At 39.0% G+C, this 23,888-nt stretch overlaps 1 protein-coding gene across 6 annotated transcripts; it reads right to left on the bottom strand.

Annotated features, from left to right (window-relative positions):
• Window positions 1-1,548: 1,548 nt before the first annotated feature.
• On the bottom strand, window positions 1,549-23,060 carry neu1 (neuraminidase 1). 6 transcript variants are annotated; one of them, XM_025902018.1, is made up of 8 exons: window positions 22,820-23,058; window positions 22,377-22,433; window positions 9,781-9,970; window positions 9,145-9,407; window positions 6,435-6,617; window positions 3,526-3,745; window positions 2,546-2,780; window positions 1,556-2,470 (listed from the first exon to the last, which is right to left on the bottom strand). In XM_025902018.1, the coding sequence occupies exons 1-7, from the start codon at window positions 22,901-22,903 to the stop codon at window positions 2,560-2,562; spliced, it is 1,218 nt and encodes a 405-aa protein (XP_025757803.1). In that variant the 5' UTR covers window positions 22,904-23,058; the 3' UTR covers window positions 1,556-2,470; window positions 2,546-2,559.
• Between the last annotated feature and the right edge of the window lie 828 nt (window positions 23,061-23,888).

Below are 23,888 nucleotides of genomic sequence, written 5' to 3'. Positions count from 1 at the left end.
AATAATAATAATAATAATATAAAATACAAATGCTAACAGACACAACATTAAAACCTTTCCACCTCTGCAAAGATTTAAAGGAGCCAGTCCTTGTTTTTTAAAGTGGTCTTCTCCAGTCTTTCTGAACATCTTTCAAAGTTTTCCTTTGGCCATTGGCTGCTTTTTCACTCATTTTCAGTCCAGTCTTTGTACCTGAGCATTTTCAGAAGAATGTTTGTTTGTTTGTTAAACCATTTAACTCTGACCTATGAGTCATTTAAGCATAAAAGGGCACCAAACACAAGGGATGAACCAGTGTTATGGCTACAAAAACAACTTGGCAAAGAGCCAGTTTTAAATTGTATCTTGAGGCATTTTGTTACTAGCAGCCTGTTGTAAAAACACACCTTTTGTTCACATTTCCTTAGCTGAATCTGAGAAATGCCAAAGACAATGTAGTTTATCAGACATAAAACTGTATTTTTACATCAAAAAGGCATCTTTAAAAATGTGAGGGAACTGAACAAGTGTAGGGGGAAAAAAAAGAAGTGATTGTCCTAAAAGCTGTCTACATCGGATGAACAGTATCTGAAAGCCATGTCCTTAACAAACGTTGAAAACTTCAAATAATCATCAGTATGTAGAGAGGAAGTCAGGAGAGGGTTATAACGACAAGTACATCAAATTTTGATCCACCATGCAATACAATTTGGAAAGCCTGTCATTGGCAACAACTTCGTTTCAGCATGGCAGTGATCCCAAAGACACTGTCAAAGAAGTAAAAGCATGCCTGGATAGAAAAACACACAATGGAGCACTTATCGGTCATGGATTGACCTCAACATTATTGATCATCTTGACAGAGAATACAATAAAAGGCAGGCACTGACCTTTGAGAACCCTGGAAAGCCATTCCTGAAGACTACTTAAAGAAATGAGGACTGGCTCCAGACCTTTGGTCGTACTATAGATGGATAGTTACTTTGCAGTGTGAAATTGCAGTCATGCCGATGGAGCCACTTATTTTTTTTAAAACAAAAACATAAGATTGCCGGTAAAAGTCTACAGTTGATTACTTACACTGAAATGTCTTTTTTTATAAGTTTTATAAAATGTTATGATTTAATTTTCCAAATATGCACTAATTTGCATGAATATTAACTATAAGTGTATGAAATAAAGACCTATATGTGTATTTGAGTTTACTTTTTCCAAGCGTAAACAAAAACATGTCAGAAAAATTGACGTTGGCATGACATTTGCAACGTATCTTTTTCACCTTATGACTCAATTGTGACTTTCAAAAGGTGATTCAATCTGTTGATATGCCTAACAGCTGATCATCGAATGTATTTTCATATTTATATCCCAACTGAATGTTCTTTCTTTTGGAAAATTCAGCACACTGATTTTCATTCTACTGTAAAGTAAGTTTCAAAAAATAAAACCAGTAAATATTTTACAACTTAAAACTGAAAAAAGGAGTTTTTTCCCCTTATATTAGAACCATTATTTATGAAGTTGTATTAGAAAGACATACAGAGAAAAACACGAAGTGACATTTTTTGTCTTCAACTGTGGTTTGAATCACTCCCTCCCTTTTATTTTCATTTCAGACATAAAAAGTGTGTTTCCCACAATCAAATCCATAAAAACAAGGACAATGTGACAAGAAGGACAATCCATTACAGCAGAGATTCATTTGCCCACCAAACATCTACAGACAAAGACATTCGGTCATAATCTGACATTTAAAATACACAAATAAAATAACTCAGCTTCTGCTCCATAAATACAAACAAGGACATTTTGGGTTATGTTAGGCACCTTTTCATTCACACATTCTTCCACACATGTATATGAAACAATTATTTAAACTTCAAAGAGGCGATTAAAGAGAATTTATAAGTGAAAATATATATCTTTTAAAAAAGGTTTTGTTTTTTTAGGCCATTATTTTACACAATTACAAGTTTTCTAAAGGTAGAACTCATTTCAATCAGCATGAATTCACAGCAAACTTTATGATAGTAAAAAACAAACAAACTGTTGCATCTATAGTGGTTCAAAAGTAATTTTCACTTTCACACACTCAAACATTAGTTTTTCTGTCCCAAAAGAAATAGGTTTACAAAATACTTATCAATCAGCTTTTTGTAAACTATGTACCTCGTCTGTAAAACAATCTTCAGTATTTCCTGCTTTGACATATTTCTCTGCCCGAATTTTGCAGCTGTGCAGTTATTTGGCAAATAAAAATAAAGGGTTACAAACACGTGATTTAAACCAGCTTTGAAAACTGTAAAGAACAGAAAGATTAAATGAGAGAAAAATTCTTTTTGATGGCGTAATCACAAAATGTGTGTGTGCAGATTCTTCTTTCTCCATTTTCGTGATATCCTAGCATGAGTCTGTTTATCTTCCTGAGAAAGGTGGCGGATTAAAAAAAAAAACTCTTCCGGTTTTCTTTTTTTCTCTTAAGTGTTTAAATCTGAGAGACAAAACACAGATAAATTATTTATGTTTAGTTTGCACCATAGTTCATGTCTGACTTTGCTCTACCTACGTCCTCATGTGCTCTTAACGACCACCATACAGGTGGATCTTGGTGAACGAGACGGTCTCGAAATAGTCTTTCTGGCCCTTCTCGTAGATGACAAAGATGTACTTGCGGTCTTCTACAGAGCCGCTGTCCAGTGATGTCATACTGGAGTAGCCGCTCGGTCCCGCCCATATCTGGACAGCTTTGTTCTCCCAAGACGTGCCGTTTGTCAGCGACCATTTCAGGGTTAGATTCACTCCTGAAGGAGATAAAGCATCACTTATTTACCCACTCAACTTAATCAGGATAATTTCAACCTGGGTTATTTCTCAACAGTGAGACTCTGTGTGTTTTGTGCTGGTTTAGCAGTTTCCACCTGTACTGCAAAGATTCAGGGTAACAAGGTCAATCTATCTGATTACAGCGTTGCATCATGGTATCATTTTCCGCCAGAAAGTTTGCCTCAAACTGGCGTGCATGGATCACTATGTAGCGTTACACGTGCGGTTTCAAGCATCAGATTTCTGTGTTTACTTTCAGTTCAAATTGAAACCGAAATAAGGTGAAAGTCACTTTTTTTATGAAGCTTTACTGAGCTTGTACTTTAGCTCATATGTGAATACAGTTCATAAAAAAGTGGAAAGTTGCCATGATTTATAGAACTACAGTAAAAACAAACCAGATAAGTTAGGGGAGCTGAAATAAACTTAATTATGATTGGATTCCATAAGAATATAAAGTAGTTATTGTGGCGTAATGGAAAACACTAAACGTAGCCAAAGTAACCAAATATATTTACTCAGGAACTAACCAGGTGGACAGTTTTGGGGTAACAGGACATGAATATTTAATAATTATAACTAATGCAACTGATATGAGCCAAGAGTAGAAACGAGAGCAGAGATCACCATGTTTCATATTAGCATTTCTCACTAGAACGGCATAAAGAGTACATAAAGAGTAACATTGTTAATACACAAAACTAATTTTCTCGTGTTTCTTACTCTTTTGCTCATTGGAGGGGTTGGTGAAGTAGATCACGCCCTCTTTTTGCAGAGCTCCGGCTGCCACTGCAGGATCCACCAGTGCCTCGTCAAAGATTAGGCCTTCTAAGGGCAGGGTCAACCCTCCATCATAGCTGTGCACCACAATGCGGCACCGGCAGTGGTAGTTGTTCTGGTTCCGGACGTTGATGGCGATGGTGCCGTCAGTCAACTCAATTGGCTGCAGAAGGACAGACGGAGAAAAGAGTGTATTAAAGGTGAAAGATTATAATTACGATTGTAATACGGGCTTCATATAACTGCACTGAATACAATAAATGGGAGAATCTACACTGAAATTAAAGACAAAAACAACAACTTTTTGTCCACTAGAGGGCAGAACCACACTTCACAACAGTGCACTATGAGCATTCACACTTCTTAATGTCATTAAATAAACTAATGCTAACTCCCCTTTAACTTAATAACAACCAAACTTTCTTTTTGCTGCTACAAGTATGACTTTTCCCCAAGAACCACTTGCTAATTTTCTGTAGTGGTAGCAAAACAAAGTCATTTTAAAACTCCACATAAACATTTCCAAAGACTAAAAGAAAAACAAGAGAGAAGTGGTTGTTTAACGCAGGTCTATCAGAAGATTCAAGTCATTAGTTACACTCAAAAACAAGAAGACCACATTATACTTTTCCATAAAAACAACTAATAGAGCCTCCACAGGTTTGGAATATATTGGTTGGAGAAATTAAACCAAGATTAACTGATACCAGTATGATGGGAAGATACAGATCCAAAAGCAAACCACATTTTGTGTCAAACACGATGGAAACAATGTTATGGCATGGAAATTTACGGCTGCCAATGGAACAGAGTCACCAGTGTTTATTGATGATGTGACTGCTGACAGAAGCAAACTGCAAATCACACTCAAGAATTTCACAAGAAACTGGATATTCCTCATAGGCCAAGCGAGTCACCTGATCCAACCCAACACAGCACGCGTTTCAGTTATTAAATAGAAAAGTGAATATAGAAAGCGCGTCAAACAAGCTGCAAGGAAGGAAACCATCTGCAGTAAAGGCCTGACAGAGCATATTAAAGGAGGAAATGCAACATTCGGTGATGTCCTTGACTTCAAGGAGTCATTATTAAAAGCATTAAAAACAATCCTTATATTAAAACAATCCTTATGTTAATTTTTCCTATTGTGTTTGAGCGTCTGAAATGGGGGACTGTGCATAAAAAGGGCCATACTTTATAAACAGTTAATCATTTTGTAATCGTGAATTAAGCTGAAAGTCTGCACTTTTAAATCCATTGTAGTAGTGTAGTGAAGCTCTGTTATTATTTATCCTGTACCACTTTATTTGTAAAGCAAGTAAGTGAAGGAGATCACCTGATGTGCGATGACACATCCTTCCACAATTCTGGAGCTGAGAAACCTCTATCATTATCATAGCACTGTGCTAAAGTATGCAGATGACTCTGTTATTGTTAGTCAGCTGCAGGAGGCCAGCCTCATGATTCTGTTGAATGGCACGTTGAGTCCTCTCGAGTTAAAAAATGTCTAACTCAAAAGATGTTAATCATTGATTGGTCGTTGATTTTAGGAAATGTGATCACACACAACAGGTCACAGCTATAAAAGGCCCAGGTGGTGTAACGTCTTGAGTCTGATAAACATCTTGGAACAATTATTGATTCAAAACTGAACTTTGAGGCAAACAAACTGTGAAGCTGTGAGCACAGAAGGCACCAGCAACTGTCCTGCTTGAGGAAATGTTCTTACTTCCACAAAACCACGATGACTTTATCCCGCTTCCACCGAGTCTGTTTTGTCCTTTTCCTTGGTGGTCTGGATATTTATGTGTAAAAAGCAGAAGCTCACTCAGGCACATTGTTAAATTACAGGCTGACTGGTGAACCACAGCTGAAACCACCTCCCCTGTATGTCAGACAGTTAGAGCGGTTGGCTAGTTAACTTTCACTTGATGACTCATACACCCGTTGCATAGCGAGTTTCAATCTGCTAAGGACACAAACAGGGTAATCTAAAGCTGAATGATGTTTGATCACCACTGTTTATATAAATGATATGCAAATACAGAATAGGGAATGTGAAAATGTTAAACATTTGCTGATGTTTAACATGGTTTTTTTAATGGGAATTTTAAGTCTGATTATTTTGCTCAGGTATGTAGATTTGAGGATTGGTGTAAATCTTGTTATTTGCTGATTAATGCTGACAAAGGGAAACACCTTGTCTTGAATTACACAGGCTCAAAAAACAGGGTTTTCACTTTCTGGTCAGTCTGTGGAAGTCAGTAAAAGCTTGAAGCATCTGAGAACACGTTACTGAGGACAAGATGACAAGATTTATGGAAAATATTGATGTCGTCGACAAGAAAGCTAGTCAGAGATTTATTTTTTTTTATTAGGAAGTTAAGAAGTTTTGGAGTTAACAAAAACATTTTTATTTTTTGGTGTATGTCAGCTTTAATATCTCCATCTGGGATGGCAACCTGAGTGTGGCAGATAGAAACAAACTGGACAGGATTGTCAGAACTGCTGTTGGTTGACAACAAACCTCATTAGATAATCTGTATCACACTGGCGTCTTAAAAACGCCCGTTCTGTTGTTGCTGTCTGAGAACGTCCTCTTTATTCTGATGCTGCTAGGTAGAAAAAAAAGTGTGTATGGGATCATTTGTATGAATGTGGGAATAATTACCAACATATTTATTATGGATTGATTATGAATTGATTTGGTGAACCAAAGATAATTTTCCGCTAATGTTGACAATAAAGTTAATTTAATTGTGGAAATGATTAAAAAAAAAACTATGTAATTGTTCAAATACTAATGACTCTACCTGTAAACTCTAACTGACGGGCGGCACCAGCAAACATACCTGGCACTCATCAGGGTTAAAGTCCTGCGCTTTCTTCTTCTGGTTGTAGGGGATGCTTTTCAGCGCCGCACCGTTGTACCAGGTTTGTCCGTGGTCGTCGCTCAGGATGCAGAAAACACCGTCGCCCGCCAGCGTCCCGTGACCGCAAACCACCAACCTCCCCTTTGCAGGATTGAAGCGCTTCTGTAGTCCAAAAGACAAACAAAAAACAGTTCAGGGATGCAGTTGTTGGTTATCACTATTTAGTATTTAGCATTTAGAACGATTCTGTAGCTGCAGACATTACTGTCTGGATTAAATGCATTCAAAGCTGAAAATAAAGCTCTGCATCTGGTTAATTTCAATTGACTAAAGTCCATATTAGAAAGGCAAGTATTAATATAGCTAACACAAAAACAAAGAGGTTCATTTACTGAATATCGGTGCTGTTACAACTTGCAGTGCTTTACATTATGCTCTAACTTTTTCTTTTATAACCAGCTTTAATATTCCTGTGTGTGAGCACCTCTTTGCAAGCAGAGGTTTGGGCAGTTTGCTTGTCTGGAGCATTCACGTGTGTGTTAACACCAGCAATGATCTCAGAAGAGCAACTGCTGCTGCCCATCAGTCTGAATTTCCAAACAATTTGAAGTTGATTCAAAAGTGGAAAACATTCAGGACAGCTGCTGATCTTCTCAGGAGTGGACGTCCCAGCGAATTCACCCCAAGGTCAGATGGTTAAATGCTGGGAGAAGCTGGAAAAAATCCCCAAGAGCTACATCTCAGACTCAGCAGGCCTCAGCTAGCAAATTAAATGTTACAGTTAATGTTCATTTAGAAAAAGACTGAACAAGCACAGCTTGTTTGGAAGGGTTGCAAGGAGAAAGCCTGTCTTCTCTAAAAAGAACATGGCAGCACGGCTTAGGTTTGCAGAGTCGCTCTGCTCAAATCACAAGGCCAAAGGACAGACGAGGCCAAAGCGGAGATGTTTGTTCATCGTGCACAGCACCACCTGACAACCAAAACACAGCATATCAGCACAAACACCTCATACCAGCTGTCAGGCACGGCGCTGGAGCACGCAGCCACAGGACCTGAGCACCTTACAGTCATTGAGTCATAAAGTCAAACAGTGGTGCTATGAGCTACTGAATCATGGAGTGTACTTAGGTTTTTCACATGACTGTAGCTCATAATACAATTTAAAAAAATGAATCTGCATGTTCTAGGGAAGGCAACAACATCATAAGAAGCAGATTTTATTACAACAGCGTTTATATTTCACCTCAGGGCTCAACATAATCTTTCAGTGAAGTTTCAAAACATATCAGCAGGTTACAGCATTAATTGGGATTCTATTATCTCTTTTTCCTTTATAAAAGGTAGACCAGTGTATCCTCTGCTTAACAAAATAATACTTCAGCACGTCCAGTTCATTTCACTTCACACAGTTAGGACCCTTCCTTCATCCACACCCTTACTCTGACCTCCTCTAAGAGGCGTGCAAGGGAAAAAATGACATTTCAACTGAACTTTTTTTTAATACTTGTCGTTGTTCTGGAAACCCCATTATAGTTTTAGGGAGCATTCATGGTTACAAATTTGTGCTACACGTTAGGGTTTCACACTTAGGATCCCAACTGCTCAGCCACTGAGATAATTTGTAGTACATTTAGACATTTAGTAAAGACACAAACATCCCAACATGTACACTTTGACTGCCACTGATGCCTTTCTTATTTATGTCTGATTTAAGTATTGCTTACCTGTTTAGGATTAATGAAAGTATTTAAGGAAGTCACATCAGTGTGAGGTATTTTGATTATATTACAGATAGCTGAAAAACACTCAAGTCAATTGTTAAACCACAACTAAGACATACTGTGCATCAAATGCAACAACAGGAAGCTCCGTTTGCATCTGATTCTGAATCCATTTTAATGAACTAACGCTCCGCGACAGGTTTATATAGTTTCAGCTCCTACCACTGACCACTTTTTGTCTGAACTGAAACAAGAACAAAGCCAGGTGTCGTTTCTCTAATCTGGACAGAATAATAAAAGAGACAGCAATCACGAACCAGTGCAATCCACCGTAATCCTTTATCTTCCGAGCTCGTGACTTTTTTTTCCTTTTTATTAAAGCTGGCCTGTTTTTATGACAGCTGCACATTGCAAAACTCTGATGTCAAACTCAAACCAGTGCAGCTTTTGTACCCAAGTCACATGAAAGCCTTTTGTCTCCTCTGCGGTTTTCAGACTTTGAGATGATAAAGCTGGTCAAGGCGAATACAGGAAACTGATAGGGAGTCAGATTGATAAAGAGTGTAGTCTATAAGGAGAATCAATAAAAGGCTTGTGGCTTCTAAGGCATGAACACACAATCACTCTTTTTGCTAAGCGACAAAAGAATATTCTTACTGCTAATTTAATGCAAATTAGTTTTTGCACATTACACCTAAACCTCTTCACAGCAGAGGTGGAAAACAGATGCATGAAGCAAGATTTCAGGAACAGGAACCAAATTTACATTATAACCACAGAGAAATCTACCTGGAAAATCTCACTTTAACATCTTGAATCGTGACAGTGTGATGGGAATGACTGAGCCCCCAGGAGCTCATGATCACAATAAAAATAAATCCATCTTAAAGGTCATTTCACTTACATTTTAGCTCATTTTACAGCTTGAAAAGTTCCTCACTTCAGTGTCACATCTCTTGTTCTCTCACCTGGAGGCCGAGGCCCGGCCCAGGAGCAAAGTTCTTTACGCCGAGTGTAACCGAGAGGTTTCTGGGCGGGGTCCAGCTGAGGCCGTCATCCCGGCTCTCCACCATCATGATGCTGGCCGGGCTACAGTGGTAGAGGTGGAAGCACACTGAGTAGATCAGAATCACTGAGCCCACTTCCTCGTCCACCACAACAGAGCCCAGGTTTATGCCATCCGGCGCCGCCCCGTCATCGATAATAAATGTGGTCGGGGACCAGGTGGCTCCTAGAGAGATGATAGAGGAAGAGGAGGAGATGAAGCAGAGAAAACGTGACCTGTTTTTGGTGCTTTCATGATTTTTACTTTTATTTCAAGGCTCATTCAGCAGAATTTATATCATCAGTCTGTTCTGAACATTGTGTAGAACTCATTGATCCAGTTTCAAGGTATGAAATGTTAAAAAAATTTGGTAAATATGAATAAAACCAAACATCTACTCAAAATATCAGTTATGGTTGATGCTAATGATGACATACACTCCCAGACATTCATTCAGAATCGATAAAACTCTCCTCATTTGCGCCCACGTGACTGCTGACTGTTTTCTGACACACTGTGTAAGTTTTGTGTGACTGTCTATCTCTTGCGGTGGTCTTGCCTTTGTCGGTGGAGCGCCGCAAAGCAAAGAATTTCGCTCCAATGTCATAATAAGAAGTCTTCCTGGCTTCTGCAAACGCCAGCAGGCTTCCTTTGGGGGTGAAGGTGAGCAGCGGGATCCTGTAAGTGTTCACCTGGCCCTGGGATCCACTCACCCACAGCAGCTGCTCCTCAAACACCAGGGGGTCGATCTGAACAGCGGGGAGAAGGGCAGGTAAAAGAGAGGGAAGAGATATCTGTGAATTATCTGTAGGCAGGAGCATCTTCAGCATGCTTCAGGTGTCATGTAACAGGCAAACATGTGATCTGGCTTCGAGTTCAGGAAATGAAAAGAAAATCAGGTGATCTTGCTTTTCCTTTAAGGAAGCTATTTTGTTGGACAAGAATAGAAAGCCTAACCAAGGAAATATTTAATTTATTTTACAAATCACTCAAAATATGCAAGTCATTTACCTTTATGGTAAGTTATGCTCTTTAAAAGCATTTTCACTTCTAACCAGCCTCTGCCTCTGTTCTGAGGTTTTAGAGAGACTGATGTCCTTCAGCCACTAGAAACCATTATCAAGGGTCTAAAGTGGCATCCTGGCACCTAAAATAAATGATTAATTCAACCTGATAGGTAATCTGGTACAGAATAGTCTAGATCAGTTCATTTTTCATGTGGTGCAGCCTGACAGTACCTTTCAGCTATGACTATGAAGGCAGTTAAAGTCACCACATGGCCCTGTTGTGCACTAACTCCACTGAAGCAAGGAGCTTCCTCCTTCTTTTTTTTTAAATGTGTCAAGTAAGTTAAATTCAAAATTTCAAACATCTCAACTTCTATCACCAAAAACACAAACCGTTTCTGTGCAGTTTGAATATTAATACGTCTGTTAGCTAAGGGTAGAGCTGCAGTATTTTCCAGGAGCACAAAAGTGAATATGATGATTTCACACTGATAGACAGGTCAGGAGAAGATGAGAGATTATTTTGAGGGGTAAAGACTGTAACAGATAAACTGGAAATTTAAAGCTTACATACCACATCCTAATGCATACCAGATTTTTTAAATCAGGCAGTGGATCTATACAGGATGTGCAGCTGAAGTTATCTGGTTATTTTATATCTGAAGACTATCCTCTGATAGTTATAACATCACTGTGTTGTATGGTTTACAGCTGCATGTTGCACTAATGCAGGTCAGCAAGACAGATAGACAGCAGGCATTTACATGGTAATGTTGGAAGCTTTTAAAACCTCGACTGAAGGCACAATCAGCAAACTTTTAAGTTTTTTCATAGGATTCGACAGAAAGTTCTGACCATGCAATAATATACCCAGCTGACATTACAGTTAATTTTGATAATGCATTAAAATAAATGTCCATATGCATATGACTAAGTGACACATGTTGCTTCTAGAAGGGTTTTGGTAGGAACAATCAATACGAATGTAGGCCTTTCTTTAGTAACACTTACCAAATTCCACCTTTACCCTAGCTTCAAGGTTTAAAAGCAGCAATGATGGTTCATGTAACATCAGTACTGTAGAAACTTCTTCTTTCAGGGGTCACAGCAGCTCAGCATTTACTATCTGCCTCCATCACACCCTATCACTCCCTCCCTTTGCATGTCCTGCGAACTGTGAGCCTGCTATGAGGGCTCTCACGTCGACCTCCTGGTTCGGCAGGTCTGTAAACCTGAGCTCTCCCTCTGATGTGCTCATTTCTAATCCTGGTCATTTCGAACAAAAGTCTTAACATCTTCAGCTGCACCTCCTGTCTTTTTGTCAGCACATAAGTCTTCAAACCATACATCATAGCAGGTCTAGTGACAGTTTAATTCTTCTCTCCAGAGCATGCCTGCACCTCTCCAGAGTCTCTTCCACATGCTTAGTACTCTCACTAAAGATCACAATGTCATCTGTAATCATAGTCCACAGAGACTCCTGCAGACTCCCAATGCATGTGAAGGTTATGCCCAGCAGTCAAAGTTACAACTCACCATTAAGACAAAAAGGCTTTTAAATATGATGGAAACTACCATAGAGAAAATGAAGCAGCAGTATATTTTGAGAAACAGAGTTACTGTCTCTTTTTTTTGTTAGTGTGACTTTAAAGTGTCACATAAGAGGAAATGGTTCAAAGTGACACAGTATGTGTGTGTGTCATAACTGGCTAAAAATGGTCTGTTACCAGAGAGCAGCAGCAGCTCAAATAACAGTGAAATAACAGAGAATACAGGAGTATATACAGACTATCATGTGGCCACGAGAACAAACTTCCGCTTACTTTTTTCTTATGGTGTTTACTTAGCAAGAGAGTTGGGAAAGTTTCATTCAAATGTAATATATCTGTTTTAATCCCAGCATTGTTAACGTGTCCCACTTTGTCCCACACAAACAATCTGTTTGTCCCACATTTAGTTGCAGTTTTTATTCAGTAGCAGGCTGAATCCGCAATAAACCTAAGAAATGCGGGGCAATAGGCCACAAAGAAACTAAACTATTGCACAAACACAGAAAACTTCAAGTTCCCCCACCTGCCAAATCCCACTTTAACCCCTGGTTATATCCACTGTTGGGTTGCTTGCCTTTAGATTACTCAGAAAAACCAGAAAACAACCGCAGTAAATTGGATAAGTGATGGATGGGGATTGAACATCTTAAAAAAGAAGTACGAGAGTTGCACTGTTTTATCTCTAAAGCAGGAAATATATAATATTGGGGTTTTTTTAAAATAAATTCTTATTGTTATATGGTTGCGCGTTATATGACCCGAATGAAAGTGAAGTCCATATTTGTAGTCCATCTTCTAAAGTTGTAGTTTCAGCACAGCAGACATCTGCTCTCACATTATTGCTCAGAAATTCATGCCGAGCACTTAGCATGCTGTTATAAAGAGATACTAAGCAGATAATTGCGGGCTACAGTACCTGCTGAGGGCTGACGTTACAAACACAGGAAGACACCACAACAAAGAGCTGTAGCCAAAGAGCAGCGAGCCGGCTTCCTGCTGCCATGTTGGCTCTTTCTCGTAACTTCTTCTTCTTCACTCCGGCAGACACAAAGAAGCGAGTGAGGAAAGAAAGTGTCGAAATAAGTCCGCAAAAACAGAAACAAAAAGAGGAGTAGGGATGAAACTCTCTCCTCTACTTCATACCGAAAGGCCTGCCCCTGTGAGTCATATGACCCAAGGTGGGAGTCACATGACTAACGTCACTCGTTGCCTACTTCGGATTTTATGTAATTTTTAATCGTATTTAACCTGACATGTTTTCTATAGCCTTTTATTAACTATTAGAAATCTGTTATTATAATTATTATTTTTTATTTGGACTATTTTGCAAATATTACTTTTCACTTTACTTGCTATGATATTTTATGGAGTCTGCAAGCCTGTAGCAAGTGGTGTAAATATATGTATAAAATTACAAATACATAATATTACACGTGTTGTGAGATTTTTAATTAATTATTAATGTAGCTGATGGATCAGCAGGACTTACATCTATACCGTCTTTGCTCATTTTTCCCCCGGATATACATCCGGAAATTCCGTCCGTGTGTAAATATATGCATCTCATTCAAATTTACTTACGCACTAAAAATCATGTCTCTATTCACAATATAGCAGAATGGATGCACTTACTACTTTTATCCAAACTGTGGCAGAATATCATGAAAATAGCACAGACATCAGCCAATCTAAAGTGTGCTATACAGAGATAATCATGAAATCATGCACATACACACCACAGAACCACAGACCAAAAAAACTCAAATCAGCTGCAGAAAACAATCCTTTACATTTAACTAGTGAAGCTGCAAACCTCAGCTCAGTGGGCACTAATGACCCTCCTTCCACTTAATATGTGCTTTGCTGATTGTTTGCTGGATGTTTGATGATCCATGTATAGAAACTTGAGAGCTGGGGCTTTTAAAATAAATTGTTATTTAACACAATAAATTATACAAATGTTGACATCATTACACTTTTCACACTTTTGCATTCACACTTTGTTACCTGGGTGGAGGCTTTGTAAATGTGACTTTACTTACAGTTTACTTAGAATAATGCAGTATTTAGGAGATATATGGGGCTTCACGTGTGGACAGAAAGCCACATGAAGCAGCAGGTCAAACTGTAGATTTTATTCAAAGAGTGTATGCATAAAGATTTAGATACATATAAAACATAACGCTTATATATAGTACAAAATACAGTGTCATATGGATGCATTTCCCTGTGTGGTTGGCCAATAAACAGCATATTTTAAGGGTTAAATTGTACATCTATGACTTTTTTTCTGTGCTTCCAACGATCAGGATCGTTTATTTATTCTATAAATAGTAGCCATCCTTAACCCAACTGGACATTTACAATAGATAACTAAAACAACAACATATTCTCCTTACATACAAAAACAGTTTTATTACGTCATTCACACACAAACAAACTCACTTTGCAAAAATGATGCAGAAAAATCTGAAAGTAAAAGGAAGATTTTCTTTAACATAATATTTAAAAAATCCAACTTCACATGCACAACTTCATGAAACAGTTTATTTGTTTATTTGCTGTACAGCTGATTAGTGAAGATCCTCTGCAAAAATCCCCGTTTTCACATCTCAACTAAATCCCTGGATAAACAATAAAAACAGAAGTACGCTCCAAAAAAAGAGGAAATAAACATTTTACAATTTAAAACTGGGGAAAAAAGGAAATTCTTTCCTACATTGGAGCCATATTTATATCAAACAGGCACCCAGAGAAAACATAAAGTGACATTCTTTCTTTAACTATGGTTTTGCTGTAATTTCAGACAAACAAATTTTTCCATCATAGAAACAGAAACAAGAACAATTTCATTACAAGGAAGAAAATCAGCTACATCACATTTAATGTACCCGACTTGTAGTTTAAAGTGCTCTGAGTGGTCTAAGACCAGAAAAATGTTGCATAAATGCAATTACAGTACACACATTCAGGGGACGTCTATATTTAGTAGCCCAAAGCAGGAACGGAAACTATTATCATTATTATTATTATTACAGCAGATCTAATGGACTCAACTGGACATTTAAAACCCACAGGTAAAAAAAATGCAGCATTTTGTATATAAATCTAAATATAGTTCCTTTGGTTACATTAAGCACCTTGTTTTTTTCACACATTCGATCACACAGGTACCTGAATTTAATATTTTACATCAGTTTTCTAAAAGCAGAACTGATTTCAGTCAGCATGAATTTGAGGCATCTTGTATATTTAAGAAGTTCACTTATGTGACTACACCAGGGGTGTCAAAGATAAGGCCCGGGGACTAGAATCAGACTGGCACAGACTCCATTTGGCCCGCTGAGCAGCTTTGGAAAATGTGAAGGTGCGCATAAATTTTGGTCTTTTAATTGCATTTTCACAACTTTTACTACTAGTAAAGACCTCCCCGATGGCCATTCAACTTTCTGTTTTAAAATTAACTGACAGTCTGGCCAATGAGCAACCAGAACCTTTTCTATTATTTACATACTTTTGAAGTTGGTCTTCTTTTTCTTATATTAGGAGATCTCAGGGATTAAATGTGCAGTTAAAATTCTTTACAGTGACAGAAAAGGGGGTTTCACTGGTCAGGCCCACGATTTAAATGAGTTTGACGTCTCTATGCAGCTCTAGATTTTTGGCCACACTGTGCACGCGCCGTGGCCTGGTTGAAGCCAGATATCTATGACTGTGTCAGTTTTACCGCCATTTCAATGATATATCAGTAAGGTAGCTCAGAAAAGAAAGTGGTGGTAGTTTTTTCAGCATCTCTTGCTTCATCATTCCTGTGTGAGGTCAGGAGTCTGTCAGAATATTGTGGCTCTGCAGCTATTTATCAAAACACACATAAGACTTGTGACATAAATCAGCTTTGGAAAATGTAAAGGATAGAAAAAAAATAGAAAAAAGATTTTTAATCAAAAATAGTGTGACATTCATTGTGCAGATTCTTATCTCTCTATTTTTTTGACATCATAAAATTAGTTTAAAAGTCTCTTTGTGTTCCTGAGAAATTCGATGGATTAAAAACCCCTCTTAGTCTTCTTGCAGTGTTTCAATCTGAGAAAGAAAACAGGTGTAAATAACATGTTAGACAGTTCACACTGTTCTGCATAAGACAACAAATGAATAGAAATAAATCCTGCTTCTCATCCACAACTTTGTCTCTGCGTGTTGGGGTGATATAGTTTAAATGTATGCTTATTCTTCCATCGCAGCGTGCTGCCATGCATCAAACGTAATTTTCTTTTCTTACTAATCTTTGCAGGGCTCTCCTGCAAACGCTGCCTGCTTACCTCTGCTCTTTGATTACATTTAAACACAGTAATTACAACAACAGGTCACAGGACATTTTAACATTCGCTGTTCCTCTTGTTCACACTGAACTTGAAATACTCGAAGTGCGCTCTCTGATTTCACTGGAACATTTTAAAAGGTTACATTTATTTTTGTGCAAATAGCCATGTATGTGCAAGGACACATTACATGTACTTCATGAACTTTTGGATGTTTAAGTAAAGGATTTAATAATATTATCTGATCTTTTCTACCTACCTCCTCGTCTGCTTTAATGGCCACTATACAGGTGGATCTTGGCGAACGAGACGGTCTCGAAATACTGATTGTGGCCTTTCTCGTAGATGACATAGATGTACTTGCGGTCCTCTGCAGAACCGCTGTCCAGTGAAGTGATGCAGGAGTAGCCGCTCGGTCCCGACCATATCTGCACGGCTTTCTTCTCCCAAGATTTGCCGTTTGTCAGCGACCATTTCAAGGTTAGGTTCACTCCTGAGGGAGATTATGAGGTTATTTACTCGATCACCCAACTTTATAACATAAATTTTAAAGAGTGTTTTCAGTTCAATTTAAAAAAGCATTAAGGGAATCCTCGATCATCGTAGTATAAGGATATCAATCTGTCCACTTAGAGAGCATAAACCATCGTGAATCCATTTCAGCTGCTTTGGTGCAAATTAAAGTGACAACATGTGTACTCGAGAGGCAACGAGGAGACAAACCACCAAAAAAGGGAATATTTTTTCCAAGACCATTGCTCTCGCCTTATCCATCCTGTCTGCTTTTTCTCTAGTGTTGCTCTGTGTTAGTGTCCTTCTCACTATTGGTACTCTGGTTGCACAGATAGTTCAGTGACACATCCATATGTGCCACAAGAAGGTTTGCTGTGCCCCCCAGTACAGTCTCAAGAGTGTGGAGGAGATACCAGGAGACAGGGGAGGTTACATGAGGAGCTAGGCAGGGACGTAGAAGGGCATCACCCCAGCAGCAGAACCAGTCTCTGCTCCTTTGTGCAACTGTCAGAGCCCTACAAAATGAGTCTACTGACATTCTTCAAGATTGTGCTCCATTAGTGTTTTTGAGCAGCGTACATTCACTTGAAGGGGACTTATCCTCATTAACCGTAATTACAGGCTCCATATTTTGATTATTAAACTCTGGAAGAGATTTACTCATCAAAACAATCCTTCTTTATTTTATTTGGGCCTTTGTGCAGCCCTTCAGTTCATCTACTATTAAAAACAAGACATTTTACCTCCCTTTCTGTCCTTTGAGCTAACTGCTCTCTTTGACATCAAACAGAGACAAGAGTTTAAAAAACTGTGTGAAAGCTGAACATTTCGTATGAGGACAGATCAGTGTAACTATATCTTTACTTAAAATAAACAAAAGTACTGCGTACAAAAGTAGAAACTGTGCTTCTACAGAATTAAAGTGCTTTGTTTACTAGAGTTTAGCGCTTCTTACTCTTTTCCTCGTTGCAGGGGTTGGTGAAGTAGATCACGCCCTCTTTTTGCAGAGTTCCAGCTGCCACTACAGGATCCACCAGTGCCTCGTCAAAGATCAGGCCCTCCAAGGGCAGGGTCAACCCTCCATCATAGCTGTGCACCACAATGCGACACTGACAGTGGTATCTGTTCTGGTTCCGCACGTTGATGGCGATGGTGCCGTCAGTCAACTCAATCGGCTGCAGAAGAAGAGACGGGAGAGAAGAGACTAAAACTAAAATGAGTAAAAAGAAGCTGTTAATGCTTGTGTCACTGCGCAGACCTAGCTTTAATGATATTACATTTTATGAACTTCTCTTTTACTATGATGCCAGTTCATAGAATCTACAGAAGGAACTGAAACTGGCAAAGCAGGTAACTATGTGGGAGTGTAATCCAGTTTTATAGGAATGTGAAAATGCTGCTTTGGTAAATGTGATTTCTCTTAAAAGTCACTCTGAAATTCATTTAAAACTTAAACTTTTTATTCTTTATATGTTATTTTACATCATCATAGTGTTCACTTGTTTGTGCTATGTGGTAGCTGTGTCTGATCATTCTCAAAGAAAGACATTTTTAATCCCAGTGACACATTTTCCTGGATACCTCATACCTGGCACTCATCAGGGTTAAAGTCTTGTGCTTTCTTCTTCTGGTTGTAGGGGATGCTTTTCAGCGCCGCACCGTTGTACCAGGTTTCCCCGTGGTCGTCGCTCAGGATGCAGAAAACACCGTCGCCCTCCAGCGTCCCGTGACCGCAAACCACCAACCTCCCCTTTGCGGGATTGAAGCGTTTCTGTAGTCCAAAGCAGACAAAACAGGGAGAAAGATGGTGATGCTACATGGTAGGGTGTCACAGTCAGCATCTTGACCTCTGTTATAATTCTTATCAGTGCACAGTATTACATCTGAGTAGATCACTAAACATCTACAGGTTTTTATTTAAAAAGCAAACCTTTTGGGTGTACCGAGGCTTTAAACTGCAACGTAATGACTGAATGAATCTGGGGATTTTTGTTACGCATGTTGTTGTTTTTGCGCTCTCCTGTAACCTCAAGTATTGGTTCCTTGTTTAGGTTCTTGTTTCAGTTTTTAAGTCTTTTTTTATTATGCTTTAACTGTGAAAATTGTTTAAAGTCATCAAAATCTATTCCAAATCTATCTGCTTTAGAGATACAGATCGCTTTCATTTAAAGTAGAGCAAAAAAGCAGTAAACCGAGAAGTAGATTTTTTTATTCCCTCTGAATTGGAGCCATAAAAACACTCGAGTTCAAACTGGGCGCTGGTACAGCAGGTAAACCATATGCCGTAAGGTTATTCCTGGGGCCCAGGTTTGAATTTTTCCCATCACTTTCCTGGTTTCTTTCTTCTGTCCTTTCTAAAACAAAAACTAACAATCACACAAAATATATCTTAAAAAGTATAAACACCAAATATAGTTTTTTTTAAACAATAACAGCGGTAACACCTGTTGATCACCTGTAAAGGCTGAACTATTAAATCTTTACCAGAAAATTCAAATTGTTTAAAAGAAAAAATATCAGTTTGCATATATGAGTTTTAATTTGCATGATTCTTGCAACATCAGCCATTTTTGTGTAACTGATTCTGCTTTTTCAGGAAAAACTAATTTCTCGATGACAATGTGGAGGTCTCAGAAACTGAGAATAGCTCGTATGGAATATGATACACGTGGCATCACAGGCTCAAGCGTGCACATGGTCAGTGAGTTTCAGCTTGTGACGCCGAGGCTGAATACATGTCGGCACTTTTACATGTTGGATCATTTGACCTCAACAAGAAAAGACAAACAACGCGCCTGAGAGAGGCTGTGATATGGCATCAAAAGCAAAACCAGGCAGCTCAGTTCATTTTGATGAACTGGATTTAAACCCTGTTGTGCCAAACTGTGGCACTTTCAGTTGCTTTACTGACCATTTTTTGTCTGAGCTTGAAGCTAAGAGGATCTCCACTCTCACTTCTTTAATTTGGACAGAATAAAAAAAGAGACAGGAATCGAGAACCAGCTCCAAACTGTTCCATCATTTAACCTCCAGGCTCATCAGTTCCTTTTGTCAAAGCTAGCTGCTAAACAGCAACGCCGAATTCACAGCAATGCAGCTTTTTGCACACATGAAAGTGTTTCTACACAGAGATAATAAAGCAGTGCAGGCCAGCTCTCCTTCCACACAGGAAACTGATCAAGATCAACGATCTGATCCATCAGCAGATTCAACAAGCGCCTTGGTGCTTCTAATGCACAAAAAACACGCTTTTCACTGACAATAAAGATTCATACTGCCAAACCAGTGCACTAAGTTTGCACACACTTGCAAAATTATGCATAATTACAGAGGCGGAAAGCCACGCAGTAAAATCTTACTTTATGACTTTGGTGGGAATACTGACCTGTCAGGATTCACATGATCTAAATAAAAATGAATCCGGCTTAAAGGTCACTGAAATCATTTTACATCTTGAGAAGTTCAGTCACTTCAGTGTCACATGACTCTCTCTCACCTGGAGGCCGAGGCCCGGCCCGGGAATGAAGTTCTTCACCCCGAGCGTAACCGAGAGGTTTCTGGGCGGGCTCCAGCTGAGGCCGTCGTCCAGGCTCTCCACCATCATGATGCTGGGTGGGCTGCAGTGGTAGAGGTAGAAGCACACGTCGTAGATCAGAATCACTGAGCCCACTTCCTCGTCCACCACAACAGAGCCCAAGTTCAGGCCGTCCGGCTTCATCCCGTCATCGACGATGAAGCTGGTCGGGGACCAGGTGGCTCCTGGAGAGACGATAAATTGTTTAATTTGACTTCAGATTTGATGTTTTATGATTTAACTTTCTACTCACGGAACAGTTGTGTTATAACTCTGGTTTTTTTTGTCCATGTTTTCCACTAATTTTGTGCATTTTCTCCTTTTAAAACCAAGATTTCAGTTTTATGTTTGGGGCTCAATCACGAGAATTTATGCAATCAAGCTGTTGTATTGCTGTTTTTTTCTACAAACCAGGGCTAAAACTGTGTCATGTGTGACATAATTTTGAAAATATTTGTAAAACCAAATATCTGCTGCAAAAACTGACTGATGCTAATGATAATGACATATCTCTCTTAACTGAACTGGTCTCCACAGAGAGGGCAAACATCAGACAGGTGTGTGAGTCTCTGCATCGCGCTGCACCGTAATTGTTTTAGTCGCACATGAGGTTAACACAGGGACAGTTCTAAGAGTTTTCAAGGGGATGGACAAATGGATCATGACTGCGCTGCTATTCTACAAATCCTTCTAAACGTTTTCAGCTATCGTGTCTACAGACAGAGCGATGACGCTACCAAAAACACAACCTCCTGGGCAGAGGTAAAAAATAAATGCCGTCATGGCTCACGACAGGTATTAGCTGTAAGTTTTTGAGACTTCTACATCATCAGCGTGATTTTTTCCCCCAGAAAAAAACCCTAAACAATTTGCACAAAAGTTACAGATGTAGCAAAAATGATGCAAAAGAGTTTTAACACCTTTATCTGTTTATTTATTTATTATTTTTTGCATTTGATGTCTGCCTTTTTCTTGCAGTGCCGCCACTTCCCAGTCTTGCTTAAAAGTGAAGTTTTGCACATTTTGACCCTCTGTGTTGCTCTGACTTGTGATCGAATGCACGTGTGCAGGCTGTTAGTTTGACTCAGAGTTGATGTGGTCTTGCCTTTGTCAGTGGAGCGCCGCATTGCAATGAACTTTGCTCCAATGTCAGAAGAAGAAGTCTTCCTGGCTTCTGCAAATGCCAGCAGGCTTCCTTTGGGGGTGAAGGTGAGCAGTGGGATCCTGTAAGTGTTCACCTGGCCCTGGGATCCACTCACCCATAGCAGCTGCTCCTCAAACACCAGGGGGTCGATCTGAACAGTGGGGAGAAGGGCAGGTAAAAGAGAGGGAAGAGATATCTGTGAATTATCTGTAGGCAGGAGCATCTTCAGCATGCTTCAGGTTCAGGTCACATGATCAGGTGATCTTGCCTTTAAGGAAGCGATTTTGTTTGACAAGAATAGAAAATGTAACAAAGGTAATTTTTAATTTATTTTATAAATCACTCAAAATATGCTTTACGGCTCTTTAAAGTCATTTTCACTTCTAACCAGCCTCTGCCTCTGTTCTGAGGTTTTAGAGAGACTGATGTCCTTCAGCCACTAGAAACCATTATCAAGGGTCTAAAGTGGCATCCTGGCACCTAAAATAAATGAATAATTCTACCTGATAGGTAATCTGGTACAGAATAGTCTAGATCAGTTCATTTTTCATGTGGTGCAGCCCGACAGTCCTTCCAGATATGACTATGAAGGCAGTTAAAGTCATCACATGGCCCTGTTGTGCACTAACTCCACTGAAGCGAGGAGCTTCCTCCTTCTTTTTTTTATTGTGTCAAGTAAGTTAAATTCAACATTTCAAACATCTCAACTTCTATCACCAAAAACACAAACCGTTTCTGTGCAGTTTGAATATTAATACATCTGTTAGCTAAGGGTAGAGCTGCAGTATTTTCCAGGAGCACAAAAGTGAATGTAATGATTTCACACTGATAGACAGGTCAGGAGAAGATGAGAGATTATTTTGAAGGGTAAAGACCGTAACAGATAAACTGGAAATGTAAAGCTTACATACCACATCCTAATGCATGCCAGATTTTTAAATCAGGCAGTGGATCTATACAGGATGTGCAGCTGAAGTTATCTGGTTATTTCATATCTGAAGACTATCCTCTCATAGTTATAACATGGTATTTAAAGTGTATAATTCACCTGGCCCTGGGCTCCGCTCACCCACAGCAGCTTCTCCTCAAACACCAGGGGGTCAATCTGAACAGCGGGGGGGAGGGCAGGCAAAATAGAGTCAGGGATGTCTGAGAAGTATCTACAGTCAAAACCAGTTTGGGCAAGAGCATCTTTGGCATGCTTTAGGTGTCATGTAACACACAAATATGTGATCTGGCTTCGAGTTTAGGACATTATTTTTATTTTATTCAACTGCAACATTTACCTAAAAATACTTTATTCACTTTAGAAATCCCCAAAGCATCCAAGTTCTAGACAAAAAGAAACAAAAATCCTAACATTTAACATTTAATGAATCGGTTTCACTCTAATCAACCTCAGCTAACACGTCACCAGCTCTACCACCTCCACCGCACACACTGCAGGGCTTCAGCATGCTGCTATAACCCGGTAATAAGCAGGTACTGTACCTGCTGAGGGTTGACGGTGAGGACACACGAAGACGCCAAAGCAGAGAGCAGTAACCAGAGTGCAGAGAGCCGCCATGCTGCCATGTTTGACTTCCTCCTCGGATTTCTTCTTCTTCTTTTCTCGGACAGTCTCAAATAAAACAGAAACACACAGCAACGATCGCGCGAAAGCCTCTCCTCTTTTATCTTGCCTTACATCTTTAACCGACACTTCTTCCCAATAAGTCATATGACAAAGGCGGTCACATGACTAAAGCACCTATCAAAATAAAAGAGGAAACTTTACTTGATTTCATTTTTAATCCTAAGGACTGATTATAAAGTATCGATATATACATTACATAAGCATGATGCAGTTTCTTTTATCGTGTCTTTTTTAAAAAAAAAAAAAAAAAAGGTAATATGTATTCAAGGTTGTATTGTGCATGTCGTACAGTTTTACACATCCTTAGACATCCATAATTAAATTATATGTGTTTTATAATTTATTATGTATTTTTCTCAGCTTAGTTAAACTAATATAGATGATTTACAGAGAATCTTCCATACACCAATTATGCGTGTATATTTATATACTATACAGTATTAAACATGTTCTTGTTTGTTTGTTTGTTTTTATTTTTTGGATAAATTTCATTGGTGTGTAAATTCTGAGCATCTGATTCTAATTTTCTTAAATTTCAGATGTCCATTCAATAGATAAGAAAATGGAAGAGGTTTCATGCACTTACCACTTTTATCCACATGGGGGCAGAAACAGCACAGATACCTGTCATGCACAGAGAAAGACCTGCAAAGTCAGGTAAAAGGACTCTGCTGGACAGAGATGTCAAACATTAGGTAACAGGCAAAGTAGTACACACACACACGACCAAAAACAAAGCAAAATCAAAGTTAGTGCAGAAAATGGTTTTTGTGCTATTTACTGAAGCTCCAAACCTCAACTGAAGTTAGTAGGAAGCTGCATGCAGAAATCCAGTTTCACTATGACATTTATAGTGGAAAAAGTTTAAACTTTAAACCTTTACAGCGAGGAAGGACTCTTATTGGTGCAATATAACCTTTTCTT

The sequence above is a fragment of the Oreochromis niloticus genome, linkage group LG22 (genome assembly GCF_001858045.2).
Source record: "Oreochromis niloticus isolate F11D_XX linkage group LG22, O_niloticus_UMD_NMBU, whole genome shotgun sequence".
NCBI lineage: Eukaryota > Metazoa > Chordata > Actinopteri > Cichliformes > Cichlidae > Oreochromis > Oreochromis niloticus.
The sequence above is the reverse complement of the archived record's forward strand: the minus strand, read 5'-3'. Positions and strand labels throughout refer to the sequence as shown.

Coding starts and splice junctions, on each gene's coding strand:
- neu1 (XM_003447213.5), bottom strand. CDS start 22,903: ATGGCAGCATGGCGGCTCTCTGCACTCTGGTTACTGCTCTCTGCTTTG. Junction 21,480..22,376: donor TGAGCGGAGCCCAGGGCCAG/GTGAATTATACA, acceptor CCCACTGTTCAG/ATCGACCCCCTGGTGTTTGA. Junction 17,786..18,198: donor TTAACCCTGATGAGTGCCAG/GTATGAGGTATC, acceptor CTTCTTCTGCAG/CCGATTGAGTTGACTGACGG.